Source organism: Rhamphochromis sp. 'chilingali' (genome assembly GCF_963969265.1).
Source record: "Rhamphochromis sp. 'chilingali' genome assembly, chromosome: 7".
NCBI lineage: Eukaryota > Metazoa > Chordata > Actinopteri > Cichliformes > Cichlidae > Rhamphochromis > Rhamphochromis sp. 'chilingali'.
The window spans coordinates 18,090,072-18,109,749 of NC_137934.1; the positions used below are offsets into that span (position 1 = coordinate 18,090,072).

The window sequence follows — 19,678 nt, forward strand, 5'->3', positions numbered from 1 at the left end:
GACGGGCTCCTCGGGCCCCCCAGCTAGCGAAACAGGAGGCTGAACGGGCTCCTCGGGGCCCCCAGCTGGCAAAACAGGAGGCTGGACGGGCTCCTCGGGCCCCCCAGCGAAAACAGCCGCAGAACCAGCGGGCACCGGGGCCCCTGGCACACACAAAACAAAACCAGCAGGCACATGGGCCTCAGGCACACATGAAACAAAACCAGTAGGCACATGGGCCTCAGGCACACATGAAACAAAACCAGCAGGCACATGGGCCTCAGGCACACATGAAACAAAACCAGTAGGCACATGGGCCTCAGGCACACATGAAACAAAACCAGTAGGCACATGTGCCTACTGGTTTTGCATGCAGATTTGTGTTGTTTCTACCATCTTCAGAGCTTTTCTCTTTCTGTAAGCTGCTTTTACCTGATCAGTGGTGAATACCTAACCTTAGTGGCAGTTCAGATCGGGGTTTATGATTATATTTTAAACACTTTCCAAGACATAGGAGAGAAACTTTCACATGGTTTCATTCACCAGACATGTCGACCGTAAGCTCTATGTCTTTTTTTACTTGATGTCTCTATTTTTCTTTGGTTGACAAATCTATGGCAGTAACCCTGGAGAGTCTCTGGAGAGGCTGATGTAACTCAAGGACCATTGAATTCCTTTATGCAGTACTGGCTGTCTTGGCTTGATGTTACAAAGCTCCATTTAATGATCTACTTAGTTCATTGTATTTCAGACACAGAAGCCCAATAAACTGCACAATAATAAATATCACTACAATATTTTCTATCACATGAAATAGAAAATAAACAATCTGTGCTGATGTTCATGGACCAAGAAGTGCAAATTGTTTCAGTAAACCTGACACTGTAGTTCCAATGCCTGATCTTAAAAAGTAATTTATTATTATTATTTTAAAAGGTATTAAAAATAATAGAAATGAAGTGTGATAATGTGTAGGACTTAACGTGGGTGAGTGAGGGAGGTATAGGGGTAAATACTGGTTTCAGCAAATATTCTTTGACTGTTGCTCGTGTGTCTCAAATACTGTAGCTTTGTAGTGATCATGAATCTTCAAAGAGGACTGATGTCTTGGTAATTTGGGGCTTTTAATGATTTCTTTGAACTCTTCCATATCCAGGGTGAAATCATTGTACAGCATACATCTTTAATGGCTTCAAAAAAGTAGAGTTACTAGCACAACTTTGAATTTATATTAGACTTTCTCTCATTCACACAGGGACAAAAGTATACAAATATATACATTTACTTGCTTAAATCTCTTAATAAGTGGTGGTGAAGGTTCTGCAGTGTCTTTTAACTTGACAAGGCCAATGTCTGTTAACTTCTTCTTACTGATTACAATTGACTACAGCTGATAGTTTCTCTTTGCCAGCATAAGAAGTATTTGTTTGACAGCACTCATTGGATTGACCAATACTCAGTACAATGGGAAACTCCAAGGAACTCAGTGAAGATCTAAGAAGGAGAGTTGTAGATTTACATGAGCTAAGATGGTCTCAGGAAACCATTTGTAGATTCCAAATGTACAGTACAAGTCATTCATGTCTTTCTTGCTTGTCAATCAAGAAAGAAGTCCCTGCTCCAAAATCAACACATTCAAGCTTTACTGAAATTTGCTGCAGCCCATTTGAACAAGCAAAATACCTTCTAGAGAAAAGTCTTATTGTTAGAGTAATGGTGAGGCTTTCAAACCTAAAAACAGCAGAACAACTATCGTGCATGGTAGTGGTAGCATCATACTTGACATCTCTCGTTCTAGTCTCTTTCAGTACTTTTGGATCAACTGTAAGTTTTTCAGGGAATTATTAAGACATGTCGATATACAGTTTTCAAGCTTGGAAGTAAATAAGATGTTAGGATTTATAGGGCCGAGTGCAGCAAACTCAGTTTTATCTGAATTCAGAAACAGGAAATTAGACGCCATCCAGCCCTTTATGTCTTTAAGACATTCCTGGAGTTTAACTAATCAGTGTGTGTCATCAGGCTCGATGGATAGGTAAAGCTGGGTATCATCTGCATAGCAATGAAAATGTATGCTGTGCCTTCTAATAATCAAGGGTGTAGATTTGGCAAAGATGGAAGGGACATGTCCCCACCAATATCCAGCGGTTATTGAATTGTCCCCACCAATAATTTGATCTCTCCGAGTAAAGAAAAACAAAACCGATAGAAATAAAAAAAAAAGACGATATGTCAACGTCTCATTCACCCAGCGGTGCAGAACGTTCTCTACCGGAGTCCTATCTCATGTGACAAATATGGCCAATGTGATTGGCTGTGCCTTTCAGGGAGCTCTGTTTAGTTTTAGCAGCGGCAAGCCTGCACTGCAAGGACCTGCAAGGAGGAGAGCAGGATGGCAGCACAAAGGAAGAACCTGGATATAAGGAAGTATTTTTCAAAGAAACCTGTAAGTCACTTAAAGTCAAGTTCACTCATAAAATGTGTCCGTCATAAAACCGTTACATGCTATGCTAGGCTTTGGCCCACATCAGTCTAAAATTGTATGTAACCATGAATAACGTGTTTTGTAAACTAACTGCACAACAGGCAGCAGTATTAGTTGTCTCAGTCTCAGAGTAGGATTTCTAATTTTGTTTGAAACTGTCAGAGAAAACGGCAGCCTCGAGCAAGCCAGGATATTAGTTTACAGAGGCTGTTAAAATTATATGTCTAACGTTAAAATGTTGGTGACACAATAATTTCATCCTAATGTGCTGACATATTCATAGGGTTAATTTTTGAGACAAAATATCACAAAGTAGTCATGATTTTGCAAATATTCCACCTTGTAGTGCAGTTTGCACAAATGGTTTTAAAAATGCACTCATGCTACAAACATTACTGATGAGTCCAGATCTGCACAAATTGACAGAAACACTGAAGCAGCTACACATTTTATTCTTATTGTCATGTATGTCCTATTTGTCAGGTGACAGAAGAACCAACACAAAGCTCAGAGAGTAATGGTGATACAAGATCACAGGTGAAATTGGATGATGACTTGGCGGGTCATTATTGTATTTGAAGCTATTTTTATTTTTGTATGATACCCGATTTATATGGAATATAAACTAAAGTCTAAAATACTTTTTTAATTGTAATTTAACATTATATAAAACTATTAATTGTAATTTTAAATGGTTTAAAAGCATGTAGAATAGCATATGTAGGCAAGTATATTTCTCCTTTTTTATCAAGAAGCAAAGACAAAAAGGAGGAAATAAAAGAAACGGGGCAGAGTTCGGTGGTTGAATCATCAGTCCCCACCAATGCCAAAACCAAATCTACGCCCTTGCTAATAATAATGTCCATGATGAGATGGTGCTAAATTCTGTCCACTGATTAGCACAGGCTTCTTGTCCAGTGAGTTAAAATCTAATAGTATATAGCTTATCCACTATGTTAATGTTGTAGGTAGTATCAACACAATGACCTCAGTTTTCCTCCTGAAAACACTGTAGACCCACCACTGAACCACTGAAAAATGAGAGTATAAATGAAACAGTGGCATAGGCTCTTTGATGACTCAACCTAGGACTACAAATTATGCTTTACAAGGGCCAGTGTTGGGTACAAGTGGAAAAACTAGCCCCCAGGTGGAGAGTTATCTGTTTCTTACCATGTTGGTTAAACACAAGTTTGGGTAACCTGCTGCTGAAGATTTTATACCATTTTTTGTCTTTCTCTCCATCATTTTATCCTCCACACTTTTAAGCCCCTGCGCACTTTTTCTTTTATATGCTGAATCTGTTTTGGGCGCATGCAGATGTGTTGACCAGGTTAGACTTATTTAATCACTGTGACTCAGTGGTGTCTGTGGGTCCTGCAGAGCTTTTGATATGTTGTAAAGAGAAAGTAAATGAAGGCTTTGAATGATGAGTCATGGGAGCAGAGTAGTGTGGTCTTTGTCTCCTCTTTTGTTTTCAGTTTGTTTCAGCAGAGCACCGAATGTGGGTGAGCGTAGATTGAGTACGCAGGGTTCAGTACCTTGCACTGAATGATGAGAGCAGTTAGGACAGGCGAGCTCTCCCCGCCCTCGGGCTTCTCAGCTGTCTGTCTGGCTCCGGCCTCGCTGCTGTCGTCCTCCTCATCCGACCGTAGGCTCCTTTCACTTTCCTCAAAAGACTCCCTCTCCTCTGTGGAGTCGTCAGCCGTGCTCTCGCTCCTCTCCTCGGTGTCAGCAGGTCCGTCCTTGGTGTCGGCCAGTGGGGAGCGAACCCTGGTGCTGAGGTCCCGGCCCTCACCTCTGAGTCGCGTGATGTTTCCCTCCAGCAGGCGACGCTGCACGATGCTGTGAGGTTGCTAGAAAGAAATGCAGAGGACAGATAGGTCTTATACAGGAGTTTTTCTCAGTACAGACCTTTTGAAAATTGCACATAGTGTGTAGTGTGCATATAAGGAGAAAGAAAAACACCCTGTAACTCTACAAATAAATTAGTCAGACCACTGTGTACTGAGCGTTAGTGCAAACAGCTAGTATATAATGTATGTAGTTTAAAATATATTTGTTAGGAAAAAATAGGCCTGCTTCCTGTTTAGGCAAAAAGAAAAGAACAAGATGAGCCAGAGATGTACAGCTGCTGATGTGTGAATTAGTATATATATGAGGTGTTGTTCAGATCAGAAACTGAAACACGACTTCTTCTGATGCCTCCAGAAAAGAGCCGAGAAAGAGATCACTTGTGCATATGAAACAGGCTGCTTTTTAATATTTTGCATTGCAAATGAGTAATTTATGCTCATGAAATGAATCACTTTTGCCCACTGATAGTTCATCCAAATATTTCACATGCATGTTTGCATACTGATGGTTCACACTCTGGAACCTTTGTTAAAACAGAGCTCAGATTTCATAGCCACAACTAGGGATGGGTATCATTTAGGTTTTATCCGATACCGGTGCCAAATCGGTACTTTTGAAACGGTGCCGGTGCTCAAACGGTGCTCAAACCGGTGCTTAAAGAATGGAGAACACAAAATTGGTCCAAAAACCTCTCATGTTCAGCTGTTTTTTGTAAAAATATAACAATGTTAGCCTTTTCTGCAGCTATGGGGCATATATGGTATCACTCTTGGCTGGAAGCAGTGCTTAAACAATGGAAAAAACACAAACTTTGTCCTAAACCTCTCATGTTTAACTGTTTTCCACTTTTTCTTTGGTCATTTTAGCCTTTTTAGCCAGGGTGAAGGGAGTATCTGCCATCAAACAAGAGGACAGCCGCATGTAGCTATGATGATGTTTGCTAGTTCACCTTACATGCATTAATGTAATAACGTGGTTAGCCTACTCAACGTAAATTAGCTACTCACGCAGAGAAGAACGGCTGCTGCTGCCACCATCATCTGTCATCATTTCTGCTACACTGGCAGGGCTAGGGGCCAGGACTCTCCTCTTCGTGTTTTTGGGGGATGTTGCATAACAGGCAACCCACCCGCAGTAGATGTGCTCGGTGTGAGGTCTGGCAGCAAGCTATCAAATACGGCGCATTTCTGGGCTTTTAAAAAAAACGCTATGCGTCGCCAGGTGTTTCATCGGATTCGAGGTGTTACCTCCTTTGACAGTATCACAGTATCAGCTTAAAGCACTTGTTGCAGGCTGCTGAGTTTGCATATTTTGCTATGAAGTACAGCCAGACTTTTGACCGCTTCGCCTTGGACATTTTTAATCTGTAGCTCTGCTCTAACAGAACGTACGTACCTGGCCCCGCCTACTATCCTCGGAAACGTAAAATGATTGGCTAGAATCTAAAGTGTATCACAGCTCAGGAAAAAAAAGCACCGAAATAAAGCACCGAAATCTGCGCTGCTTTTCGGTCTGGTTACTACCGTTTATGTCAGAACCGGTGCCATCATGGCACCGGACACCGGTACCCATCCCTAGCCACAACCCAAAAAATCCCACAACGTACATGAGAATGCAGCATGCAAAAACAGTTTCATTTCTGGTTTATCAGTGCATGTCAATATCAAAACGAAATGAAAGTTATACTGTTGATATCTGACTTATTTTAACTTCCTTGAGAAGTGCACACAGCTAATATCTACGTCATCTACAAGCATCACCGTTTACAGCTGACTGTCCTCATACTTCATAGTTACAATGCAGAGGGACACATGCTGAAAACAGCTATCTGTTTGAAAGAGAAACAGTCTTAAATCAAAGTGTCCTCACCTCTATCTTTAAGCTTTATATATATGAGTTATAAAATAATCCAACTCTCATGGTTTGGCCCACGTGGATATAACATGAAGGGGTTTTGTTCCCAGTAGATGAGTCACAGGAATAATTTTTAAGTCCGGTATTGTCAGACTTTACCTGTGGACTTTTATTGATCCACTATTTCTTTTGTTATGAATGTTGATTAAAAACAGCACCGCATTAAAAACAGTCATGGAAATGACTGCATGACCTCAAGAACACTTCCAGAAATCACTGTGCCATTAACAAAAAGGTTAACCCTCAGAGGCTTAAGAACTCAACCCTAACCCAAGTTTTAAAAAGGAAAAAAGACTTCATTTGGAAAATGAAGTCTTTTTGAATCTGGAGCTGTTAAAATGATTGTTTTCTTTGTGTCTGAGAGAACAGTTTAATAAAAACAAAAATGACATATTCTGTCTACCTGGAGTTAGAGTTAGAGTTATGGTTAGGGTTGAGTTCTTAGATGTTTGAGAGTTAAAGGTTCAAGTTCAAGGTTCAAGGTTCTTTATTTGTCACATGCATAGTTATACAAGTATAACACACAGTGAAATGTAGCCTGACACGTTCCTCGACTTGTGCAAAAATTCTCCTCACATGGCAGAATAAAACTTTATCTTCAGTGAAAAAGTGAAACGCTGTCCCAACTAGCTGAGATGAAGGTCGTATTATTAAGACATGAAAGGCAATTCAAGGAGGATACTAATGCTTTCAAGTCATCACTGTCAGTGGACATAAAAGGCTTAATGCAAGAGGCTTTTATTTGATACACAAACCTAGTGGCCTTTTTTTTTCGTCTAATAAACACTCTTTTAAGTAATCTTAATAAAAGAAAATGTTCTGAAAAAGTTCCTCATGTTTGAAACTGCATTTTAAAACACAGCCTCCACAGATGGATATTGAAAAGCCTGATTTCTGTTGCTTTAGAAACACAACATGTGGCTGTTTTTTCTGGATCACATGAGGAGAAAATTCTATTTAAGCTGCCTGTTGCTCCATAATCACATTGTTCTTCCAGCAGTACAGAGCCTGGGTACAGACTTCCAGAAAGTACGCTTTTAAAAGAGCAGGCCACTTAACACCAGCAGAGTCACTGCATTAATAAAGCACAAATGAGTTGAAGGAACACTAAAATCAGCAGGATATTAAGAGATGTTCCTATAATGTTCTAATCACACTTAATGAAAAAACAACAGCAACAAAAAAACAAACCTCTGGCCAGGCTGTCATAGAATAATTTGTTAATAATTTGGGTTTCATAGAAATGTTGCTAATGAAATGATGAGGAATAAGAGGAAAATGCACAGACTTGTTGCTTTTACTGTATGTGGACTGTTTTTGCTGCTCGGCTAGGGAAAAAAAAACAAATAAGATAATATTATGTGACCAAAATAAAAAGAATGTTTGGCCTGCTAACATGCTATTAGCACCTAACAGCTGGGACTGTTAGGGATCCAGTCACTGGTATCGTAGGCATCCTGAAGCATTTGAAGTGGACATTTGGACCCGTGAAAAGTCATCAGATTGCCTCTGAAACAGACTGACTGGATAACTGTCTCGCCAACCAGCAGTGGCATCTGTCGAGCCGTAAAGTCGCAGTTTGAGCATTCTGGGTAAATGCCAAGCCTATAAAGCACATCGCCAGCTGTCTCCCTGCTGTTATCAAAAGCATTGTAATACTCTGTCAAACAACCTGGGACCTCTACAACCTGTCACACACACCATCTTGCATCTTGTATCTTGTACCTCATTCTTAATACGATTAACAGACCTGCAGGCATTGAACCTCTATAGAAAGTGACGTTTGGCAACTTCAGTCACTCCTGCACAGGCGATTCATCTTGTGGGATGCGGTGTAATTTCTTAGCTCACATGTCCTGACAAATTAAGCAATTTTTTAAAAATCTAGAAGAAGGTTTGCAACAAATGCACATAAACACTGGTTATGCTCAAGGACAGAAAGGCCAGATTAGACTTTGCCAGAAAGCATTTAAAAGAGCCAGCGCAGCTCTGAAAAACATTCTTTGAAAACCTGAAACCAAGATTAACTTGTACCAGAATAATAGAGAGAGAAAAATGCGGAACGAGAGAAGCAGCTCATGATCTGAAGCCTACAACATTATCTGTCAAACGCGGTGGAGCCAACGTTATGACATCGCTGTCAGTGGAACCGACTCACGAGTGTTTATTAATGATGTGACTACCGATACTCTCGGCTCAGATTCAGCCAAATGCTGCAAAACTGCAAAAGCAACCCGAGAGTTTCTCACGACAAAGAAATGGGATATTCTTCAATGGCTAAGTCGGTCACCTGATCTCAGCCCAGCAGAGCAGCTTTTCAGCCACTGAAGACAAAACTGAAGGTAGAGACACTCACAAACAAGCAGCAGCTGAACGTGGCTGAAACAAAGGCCTGGCAGAGCATCTCAAGGGAGGAGACACGGCATTTGGTGACGTCCAGTCATTGAATCCAAGTATTTAAAAAAACAATCCTTATATTTAGAAAGCATATATGTTAGTTTGCCCAGTTATCTTGAAGTCTCTGAAGATAGGGACTGTATAAAAATGAAAAATGTATGTAATGCAAAACTTTGGCTAAATCCTGCAAATTAAAATTATTTGTTTGATTTAATGTCCTCTCTAGTGTTGCATAGAACAAAAATTACCAAAGAAAAAAAAACAATGTCGTTGCCAAAAACGTAACTTCAAAATAACGTGACTACAAGTGGCAGATTAGGTTAACACAGCACATTAACTTCTCAAGTTCTCCGCTGCTCTTTAACAAAAATCCTCAGATTTAGTCGGCAACATCTAAATGACTGCGAGGTCAACATTAACAACTTTGTGTTCTACCAGTGAGAATTTATATAATCAGCCTCCTTTCTCTTGTGATCAATCAACGGCACGATCTATAAAACTCATCAACGTGTACGTAAGTGATTCAATAACAGCCATCGAACAATGAGTCACTGACACATTTTCCTCTGTTGCAAGTCATGTGTAGTCCACCTCCCAGATCCTTGGCAAGGAAAAACCCTGATAAGATGATCATATGTGACCATCCAACGGCTGGGGCTGTCAGAGATTCACTTGTTGGTATCGAAGGTATTCTGACGCATTTAAAGTGAACATTTTCACCTGTGATTGTCTCTGAAACAGACCGACTGGATAAATGAACAAAATGGACAAACGATCACCTAAACAATCAGCCATTCTTCTGTCTGGGACCCAACCCAGATTAAAGTTTAAATTTCAAACAAGGAGCTGGAGAATAAATTGACATGAACTATAAAGTTCAAGAAAATAAACAAGAACTGGATGTATGATTTGTTTTGGAACATGTACGAGCGATCAGCAGCAAAAGCTGACCTTGTTTCTGTGAAGAAACGCCATCCAGCTGCTGCGATTGTCTCCGTTTCACTCCTGATATGACACAGGAGTTATGACGCTGCTATTCGCTTGCCTGTTTATTTTCCACATTACTGGGTATTATTTGATGTTCTGCTCTGATGAACATGCACACACCATCTCTGCTGTTAAAGTATTCCTGAGCACAATATAAATGAAGACAAGGACGATTTTCTGGATTGCAAAGCAAGAAGAGGACAGATGGAAACACGACAACTAAAAACAAATAAGAGGAGGCTTCGGGGCCCCGGAGAGGCGGCTGTCTAACCTTAACACAGCAGTAATAATGTCGTGTCATGTCTGGACATGTCTGTGGTCTCACTCTGTTTGATCTGCCATCACGTTTGAGTGGCACTTCAGTCCATCGCCTCTGCGGACCATCCAGGAGTCTGTTTGCCTGCCTGTCAGCTCAAAGAGCTCAGCGAGCATTTATTCACCTTTAAAAAAAATCAGCACATACTTGAAATAAAACAAGTTTTCTGCAGTGTTCTGTTGTGTCCATAGATTGGTCTCGGCCTGCTGGGCTTCACTGCCGAGCTGCAAAAACAGCACACTTCAAACTAGTAATCACTACTCGTGTCACAGAGTTCAATCTAGCCCATTCATTCCTCGCTGAGCTCCAGCTGTGGCTGAGCAGCTCCTCTTTAAATGTCTCCTCCTTGTTGTTCCCCCCTTTCATTTCCTCTCATCTCCCCTTTTCCTTCCCTTATCTCTCCCATCCTTTCCTTTCTTTCTGTCCCCTCCCTCGTCTTATTGTTGTCCTTTTCTCTCTTTACTGTACATCTCCTGTTTCTTTTTATCCTTTTCCTTACATGTAATCATATCTTATACAGTATATTCCTTTCATTTTCCATTATCTTTCCATTTATCCCACTCTTTCTCCTCATCCCAGCTCCTGTTTTCTTCCATTACCTTTTTGACTATTTGCTTTCAATTTTCTTTTCTTCCCTAACCTCTTCTCTTTCCTCTTTCTGGGCATGACATAATCTCCCCACTCTTCTTTATGTCTCATAAAACAGGGATATTCACACTGGACATGCTCTGTAATTGTTTTTTGTTCTCCAATGCTAACTTTGGTTTTCTCTTTCTGTGTTTGTTGTTCCATAAATCATTAATTTTGGCAATTATACTCTTTGACAAATATGACACACGTAGCTTGTTAAATGGATAGAAATGGCATGTGGAGGATAACAAAAATTGTATTTTAATTAAATTTATTATTAGGTCTGGTGGCATACCAGAATATTTTTATTCAGCACACAAAGAAAAAGACTTAAATGTCAGACTCCAGCAGTTTGCAGAAGACAGTCTGAGTTTGATTAAAGGTTCATTTGTTGAGATCTTCGGCGCTCTCTTTGGACTGACTCACAGAAACACTGAACACAATCTAATTTTAGCGATTAGCTTCTCCATATGTCCTTTGATGGTTAAAGTCTGTTTCTGTTGACCCTCTAACTGCTCTGGGGTCAGCTGGTGTAAGTAAATCACATTTTGCAGCAGGATGCTACCAGCAATCTGCATTTGCTGTTTTACAGTTTAGGGTAAATGCTACATTTTACATTGCAGGACACACTTTCTACCACTCTAAAGTTTTGACACACTGTCTCATTGAATGATTTTTCTTTATGACTATTTACATTGTAGATTCTCCCTAAAGGCATCAAAACTATGAATGAACACATATGGAATTATTTAGCAAACAAAAAAGTGTGAAATAACTAAAAACATGTTTTATAATTTAGATTCTTTAAAATAGCCACCGTTTGCTTTCATTACTGCTTTGCACACTCTTGGCTTTCTCTCAATGAGCTTCGTCGTCACCTGAAATGGTTTTCCACCAGTCTTGAAGGAGTTCCCAGAGATGCTGAGCACTTGTTGGCCCTTTTGCCTTCACTCTGTGGTTCACCTCATCCCAAATCATCTCGATTGAGTTTAGGTCAGGTGACTGTGGAGGCCAGGCCGTCTGGCGCAGCACTCCATCACTCTCTTTCTTGGTCAAACAGCCCTTACACAGCCTAGTGGTGTGTTCAGGGTCATTGTCCTGTTGAAAAATAAATGATGGTCTAACTAAACGCGAACTGGATGGGATGGCATGTCGCTGCAGGATGCTGTGGTAGCCGTGCTGGTTCAGTGTGCCTTCAGTTTCGAATAAATCCTCAACAGTGTCATCAGCAAAGCACCCACACACCATCACACTTCTTCCTCCATGCTTCACGGTGGGAACCATGCATGTAGAGACCATCTGTTCACCTTTTCTGTGTTGCACAAAGACAGGGCGGGTGGAACCACAAATTTCAAATTTGGACTCATCAGACCAAAGCACAGACTTCCACTGGTCTAATGTTCATTCCTTGTGTTTCTTGGCCCAAACAAATTTCTTTTGCTTTTTGCTTTTTCTTAGTAGTGGTTTCTTAGTAGCTGTGTGACCATAAAGGCCTGATTTTTGCAGTCTCCACTGAACAGTTGATGCAGAGATGTGTCTTCTGCTGGATCTCTGTGTGCCATTTATCTGGGCTCTGATCTGAGGTGCTGTTAAGCTGTGATTTCTGAGGCTGGTGACTCAGATGAATTTAACCTCAGCAACAGAGGTGACTCTTGGAATTCCTTCTTCCTTCTTTCCTCGTGTGAGCCAGTTTCATCGTAGCGCTTGATGGTTTTCGCAACTGCACTTGGGTTAAAGCTTTACTAGTTAGCAGTGCCTTCAAAGCAAGTTCAACACATCAGGGATATCTTTTTCTTATCTGGCTTCACCAATCAGGCTCACCACAGAAGTGCTTATCAACTTAATAAGTTAACCCAGACTTTCCTAATCCACAGGTGTTTACAGCAAAGAGGTGACACTGGCAGCATCTTCCCAATCACAAGCACAGACAGGTCTGCTGCCAGCAAAGCACTGGAATTTACAAAATCAAGATAAAAGTATAATATTAGGAAAATATGTGGAGGTTCAGCAGGTAATACAAACTAAAAGCAACACAGCTGCTGCAGACAAAAAGAAGTGTGAGTGTGTGCGATAAAGCGCTGTACGAATGTGTGTGAGCTTTGAACGCTTTAGTGAGTAAGACTCAAAAAACAAACCACAGTCCCATTAAATAAATGTTTAGTTGTAGCTTTTATATCCCACAATTAAAAACAGGAGCTGCTAATTGAGTTGCAATGGCTTTATTTGGCCAAATATAGACTAAAAATACTGACTTATTACAATTAGTTCCTGGATTTCTGTTTACATTTGCCAAACATCAAGGGCAGCATCATCCAATGGATCATCATCCCAAAATAAAGTAACACTAATACCTTTTTTAATATTTCTATCTTAAGGGCACGTTGTGTCAGACTTTGAACAGCTCATGAAATACACACTGTGTATTGCTGTGCTGTGCTGTGCTATGTCTTCAAAAAAATGCTACGTGAGCCAAATTTCCTCCGTTGTGCTCTCAGCACGCTTCTCATCTCGATCCACCGATTGCTTGTTAACAGACTGCGAGTATGTGAATTGGCATGTTTCTGGATTTAATGTAATCTAATCCAATGAAGACAGCAGGCTTCAGTATCCCATAAAGAGTCGGTCCATCATACACGATGCAGCCTGCTGCTCTGCCTCGTTTGACAGCGAGTGTTTTTCATTGCTAGAACAGCTGAAGTGAGGTCTGTTTGTTTTGTGAAGGGAGATTTTGGACAACGTGTTTGTGAACATTTTCTTAACTGTAAAATGTGTAATAGATATTGTGGCAACCATAGGAAGTTTTTACTGTTTATTCTATCTTCCGATCATAATTAAAAGGCATTTATTGGCATTGTTCTTATTTGGTTAGAAATTAGCCGTGAGGCAGATGCTTCATGAATCCTTCCAGCCATAATTAATCCCATGAGGATAATAAGTTTAAAATATCAGTCATAGATAAAAGAAACAGTACAGCTACAGTTGTGCTCAGAAATTTCAAACATGAATGTCATGGCAGTCTTTTTAATGTGGAATGATTGCACAGCATCTTTAATAACTTAAAAAAAACAAGTTAGGTACGTTTCGATTTATATTGGATTTTCTCTAATCCATACAGGGTCAAAAGTATGCATACAGGCTTAAATATATACATGCACTCACTTAAAAATTCTGTGGTGCTGAAGGTTCTGCAAAGGACATAACCCATTAACCTTTTGTTAGTCTTGATAATCCAGACTACAATTGGTAGTTTCTCTTTGCCAACATAAAAAAGATTTGTTTGACAGCACTCAGTACTCAGAACAATGGTACTGATCAGTCCAAGCAAGTACCAATTCTCCAGAGAGGATTGGTCAAACGTGAGCGAAAGTTATGCCAGAAGTTTGTTGATGGATACCAAAAGTGTCTACTCAGTGTGCAACTCGCTAAAGGACATTTATCCAAATATTAGTGGAGATGTGAATTAGATCAAATCCATCCATCTTCCTCCGCTTATCTGGGGCTGGGTCACGGGGGCAGCAGCCTAAGCAGAGAAGCCATGACCTCTCTCTCCCTGTATTCCCCTGGACAAGCTGGAGAATATAATCTCTCCAGCATGTCCTGGGTCTGCCTCCCATTACGGCTAAACTCCTCATCCTATCTCTAAGGGAGAGGCCAGCCACCCTTCGGAGGAAGCTCATTTCTGCCGCTTGTATCCGCAATCTCGTTCTTTCGGTCATTACAAACAGCTCATGGCTATAGGTGAGGATAGGGATGTAGATCAACTGGTAAACTGAAAGCTTCGCTTTTTCACTCCGCTCTCTCTTCACCACTGCACGTACAGCGTACAGCGTCCACATCACTGCAGCCGCAGCACCAATCCGTCTGTCTGTTTCCCCTCCCTTCTCCCGTCACTTGTGAAAAAGACCCCGAGATACTCAATCCCCCCTTAATTGGGGCAGAAACTCGTCCCTGACCTGGAGTCGGCACTCCACCCTTTTTCCGACTGAGGACCATGGCCTCAGATTTGGAGGTGCTGATTCTCAGTCCCACTGCTTCACACTCGGCTGCGAACCGTTCCAAGGCAAGCTGGAGGCCATCACCCGATCAAGCCAGCAGAACCACATCATCCGCAAAAAGCAGAGATGATATCCTGAGACCACCCAGGTGAAAGCCTTCTGCCACTCGGCTACGCCTAGAAATTCTGTCGGTAAAAGTTATGAATTGAATCGTGACAAAGGGGAGCCCTGGCGGAGCCCATCACCCACCGGGAACAAGTCCAGCTTATTGCCAGCTATGCAGACTAAGCCACTGATGAGTGGTTGTAACTTCTGACCACAGATTTATGAAAAACACAAAGAGTCATAAAACACTTTCCTTTGGGGTTGTTAATGATCCTACTCAGTCACTTGAGGTTTACATTTAAACCTGCCATCATCTCAGCCAATATTAAAGGTTTATAATGTTGTACTTTTCTGTCTTATTGTCTAAAAACAAGATTTTTTTGTTTTTCACATGCAGCCAGAGGAATAACCAGGAGTGTTTTCGCAATGTGGGCACAATTCAAGCCAAAACTGGTCAACTGTCCCGCAGGCATCATGTTCATTTGTGCTCATTCATACGTGGCCTGTTGCTGATTTTGCTGATGTGGGTCCTGCGGTGACCCCTGAACACTAACCCGTCCAAACTGGTCTCCCTCCAGTACGTCAGAAAGACAACTGTTCATGTTTGACTTTAGACCTCGACTCTCTGTTTTTCTCAGTTTCTCTTCCTTTGAGTTTCTCCCTCTGTGAGTCAGATTAGAGGCTGAATGCCATGTGGACTAATTATCTCTGCAAACAGGCTCGCCTCGCCCTCATCCAGCCAGTCACGTGACCTCACTAATGCCCTCTCCCTCACTCTGATGGACGTCTCCAGCTGCTGACTTCCTGTCGCAGCGACCGGGAGGCTCCAGCAGCTTCACATCTGCTGCCCACCCACCCACCTCTACGCTTTCGCCTGTTTTACACTACTCTCCTTCTCTTCATTAAGTCCAATAAACCTCAGTGGAGTCGCAGAAAAACCTCAGTGACTGAATGAAGTACAGATGTGGCGACTAATGGCGCTGCTGAGGGTCTATTTGATGATTTGATCTCATTTAGGAAGACACAATTGATCCACTGATCAGGATTAATGATGTAGCCGTGATTTAAACGGAGCTTTTCACAAAATGGACTTTTTAGAATTGTGGTTATTTGCTTTCTTGTAGAGTATTTCTGACTCATTTCCAGACCTGTGTCGGATATTTTATTGACCAAAAGTTGTTGTATTTCTTTGCCAGCTTTCTTTGCTCCCAGATTTTTTTTCTGCCCTCCGGCAGCTTGTTTCAGAAAAAAAAATTATTTATGCCCTCCCACTCTGACTGGCTGCAGGTGTGGCAGTTAATGGCTGCAGCTGGAGACGTCAAACCGTGTCCAATGCTGAGTGAAGAGCCGAAGAACATGCTGCTGCACAGCAGAGACTCCAGCAGGATGGTTCAGGATGCTAATTTTGTGTCTAAGCTCACAAAATAAAAGCCTGAGTGAAGTGTGTGCTGAGGCTAAGCGCCACAGGCTAATAACACAGGGAAAATAATGAATTCAGCTACTCCTGATGTGAATTTTCCACTGCAGCTGGTAACGGTGTAGTTTTAATCCCAGCTTAATTGCTTTGTCACTGTAGCAAAAGCAAACAAAAGAAATTCATGTCTGTTTTTTTTAATAGAACAATGATTAACTGACAGTGTGTTTGGCTGTGATCACACAGCAGTTGCCTTCGAGAGTTCAGACGTGCTTTTTAGTTTTCTATCTTTATTTATGTGTTAAGTATATTGTGTAGGCATTTCTTGACTGGTTTCTTTTAAAATATAGTTTCTGTTAGTGTCTATAGATCATTTATATCTGATTCTTTGTATTTTGGTTAATGTTACTGCAGCCTCCACTAGTATTCTTGTACACATTTGCTGTGTAGGTCTGCTGTCTGTGCTGAGCTACTTCGTGTTTTACTTCTCATTAGCTTGTCTCCCTTGTATATTGTCTTGCTTTACTTACTGTATGTCATTTACCTTAATTATGTTCAGCTGTGTTTAGGTTCCCTCCTGTTTCCGCTTCCCTCGTTATCTCATGTGTATTTATAGTTTGCCTGGTTTCCTGCCTCATTAACTCTTACTATATTCCACATGGTTTCTCCAGTGTCTTTTGATTTTTTGGAGATTATATGCCACAATAAAGGCTTGTTTCTTTTGTTTTAAACTGCTAGCTTGTCTCTGCAGTCTGCATTTGTCCCCAGTCTTCCTGCACTTTATGACACACTCAGGTACCATGCACAACATTCATTTAAGAACCATAACATGACATGTAGATGAATGAATGTTCAAATAACAGTTATTCAGCTGTACAACAATTGCTGTCCTGCTTTGTCTGTCGTCTTCACATGAAAGCTAAAGTACATACAGTGGCTTCAGAAAGTATTCAGACTCCTCACTTTTTTTAAACTGTAGGTTTTATGTTTTTAGTAAAAGTTTCTTGAAATTCTGTCATCATGGGAACTAATGAGAAAAAAAGAAGAATTTAAAAACGATGTAGCTAAATCGCAGTCAAAAGTTGTATACCTTTGAAAAAGTGATTTGATACCGAAATCCTAAAAAAATTTGATACTGAAAAAGTAAAAAATGTTTTTTTAAAAGCCCAAATGAATTATTTTGACCACATTTTTTTTATGTAAATCTTTTTTCTTGTTTTTTTACAGTTTCAGTTTGGGGCTGTTGTTCATTCCTAGAAAACAACCAACTGAACATACAGAACTGGGCTCTGGGTGCCATGTTTAACTCTTTTGGGCATTTTATAGGCATAAATAACCAGTGAATTAACTAGTCATAAAGAAATGTCTTAAACATTTTTGTTTTTTTCTTCCAGTTGTAAAGATCACAAACACCAAAACAAAAGTTGGATCAGGAGGTCTCGTTTCTCACACTGTGCCAACATCTCTGTCCCTTTCTCTTGCTTCCTCTGCTCTGCTGTGTGGGTTGTTGTGTCGTTTTTGTTTTTGTCTGGTATTTTTAGCCCCTCTATGGCATCGAGGGAGCAGCTGAGGGAGTGTTACCGCCCATCCAAAGCTCTGGATGACAGAGAAAGAAGTGTTCACGCTAACCCCTCTCCAGCCCACCTAATTGTCCTGGAGCTAATAATAAAGCACTAACCGATGTGGCAGACAAACTCTCCAGAGATCCGGGAGATCTGTGACCTTGTCATTGTTGCTCTGAAGTGCTGCTTCACCCTCTGGGGAATACAAACAATTCAGTTCAGGGAGTGGATATGAATGAAAATTAAAACCTGATGGAGGATGAGGTGTGCACATCCCTACCCTGATGTTTTCCTGTCTTTAAAGGCAATGTTGGCGACTATCAAGCCTTTGAGTCGCCGAGCAGCTGAATAGGGGAATATTGTTGACGCGCCCGCTGTTTAAAACGTAAGTCAAAGTTCCAAGTTAAAACTCCTTTATTTGTTATCAAATCCTTAAAATCCGTAGAAAAAACAGTGATCAAAAACATTCCAAGTTTGAGCGGTCAGCAAAAGTCGACTTCCCCCATCACCCACTCATTCACAAAATTTCCCTCGGGCCGTGAACAGGTGATATAGCAATCACTATTACAGACACCACGTGACCCAAAGCTACGCCTATCCATAACATTCCGGCCCCTAATTATTACATTTTTACAGTAATAATTACACATCCAACACCACAACTCACAACACACACTTCATCATATCACAGACACCCAGTGAGACAACATAACATACTCAAAAAGTCCACCAAAGTTATTTTCTCATGTCTTCTCTTCTGTCTGCACATGGTCAGTCAGTCATAGGCCAGAGGTTACCAGCACTTAGCCTAAATATAGTCAGTCTGTAATGTACATCTCATAACATTAAAGTCAATTCAAAGTTAGTTATGTCACACTGTGTCAAAATGTCATAGTCATGGGTCAGAAACCTCCTGAAGAAGGCATATCTTTGTGATGGGTCTGCACACATGGCTGGTTGGGGTCTTAATCCAGACCTGACGCACAAGCCCCTTTTCATCTGGTGCAGCTCCGGTGACTCTCCCAATGATCCAGGAACCGCGAGGTGCAGAATCATCCACTATAAGGACCACATCTCCAGGAACGAAGTTGCGTTTAATCCTTCCCCATTTCTGGCGCTGCTGAAGTTGTGGCAAGTACTCTTTAGTCCATCTTTTCCAAAACAGATCAGACATATATTGAACTTGCCTCCATCGTTTACATGCGTAGAGATCGTCCCTCCGGAACAGGCTAGGTGGTAAAGACGGGTTTGACTTGAGAAGAAGGAGATGGTTTGGTGTTAAGGCTTCCAAATCATTTGGATCGGTGGATTCCAGCGTAATGGGTCTACTGTTGAGGATTGACTCCACTTCACAAAGAGCAGTTTGGAGCCCTTCCTCGTCCAAATGCTGTGTTTGGAGAGTGGAATTAAGGACCTTTCTGACAGAACGAATCAACCGCTCCCATGCTCCGCCATGATGCGATCCAGTTGGAGGATTAAAGATCCATTTCACTCCCTTCAAAGACACAGCATCAGAAATCTTTTCCTGATTCCACTGTTCCATAGCTCGTCTCAGCTCGCGCTCTGCGCCCACAAAGTTAGTCCCGTTGTCTGAGCGCAGTTCTTGTACCTGACCTCGTCTTGCAATGAAACGTCGTAAGGCGTTAATGAAAGAGTCAGTGTCAAGGGATGAGGCAACCTCAATATGTACTGCTCTAATTGCCAAACAAGTAAAAATAACACCATACCGCTTCACAAGACTTCTCCCGCGCTTCACTTCAAATGGACCAAAATAGTCCACTCCAACAAAGCTAAATGGGGGTTTCTCAGGGGTCACTCTGCTTTCAGGTAACTCAGCCATCTGCTGCTGGCCTGCAGCTCCATGAAATCTTCTGCAGGTCACACACCTCGACATGATGCTTCGAATCAAAGTACCAGCACCGGGAATCCAGTATTTTTGATGCAGCTTTGAGAGTATGTGGTTCCTTCCACCATGACCCACCTCTTTATGAATATGCTGTAAAATGAGATTAGAAATGTGAAGCTCTTTAGCAATTA

At 41.3% G+C, this 19,678-nt stretch overlaps 1 protein-coding gene across 2 annotated transcripts in view; it reads right to left on the reverse strand.

The window, feature by feature from the left end:
- Window positions 1-19,678, reverse strand: part of nrip2 (nuclear receptor interacting protein 2) — a 55,269-nt gene that overhangs the window by 13,690 nt on the left and 21,901 nt on the right. Inside the window, exons 1-2 of one of the 2 annotated variants that reach the window (XM_080887586.1) lie at window positions 5,329-5,794; window positions 4,006-4,320 (exon numbers count right to left, since the gene is read on the reverse strand). In XM_080887586.1, coding sequence (XP_080743712.1) covers window positions 4,006-4,320; window positions 5,329-5,361 — 348 coding nt within the window. In that variant the 5' untranslated portion in view covers window positions 5,362-5,794. Of the gene's footprint in view, window positions 1-4,005; window positions 4,321-5,328; window positions 5,795-19,678 lie in introns of those variants that run through there. The other variant, XM_080887585.1, reaches the window with a different exon arrangement.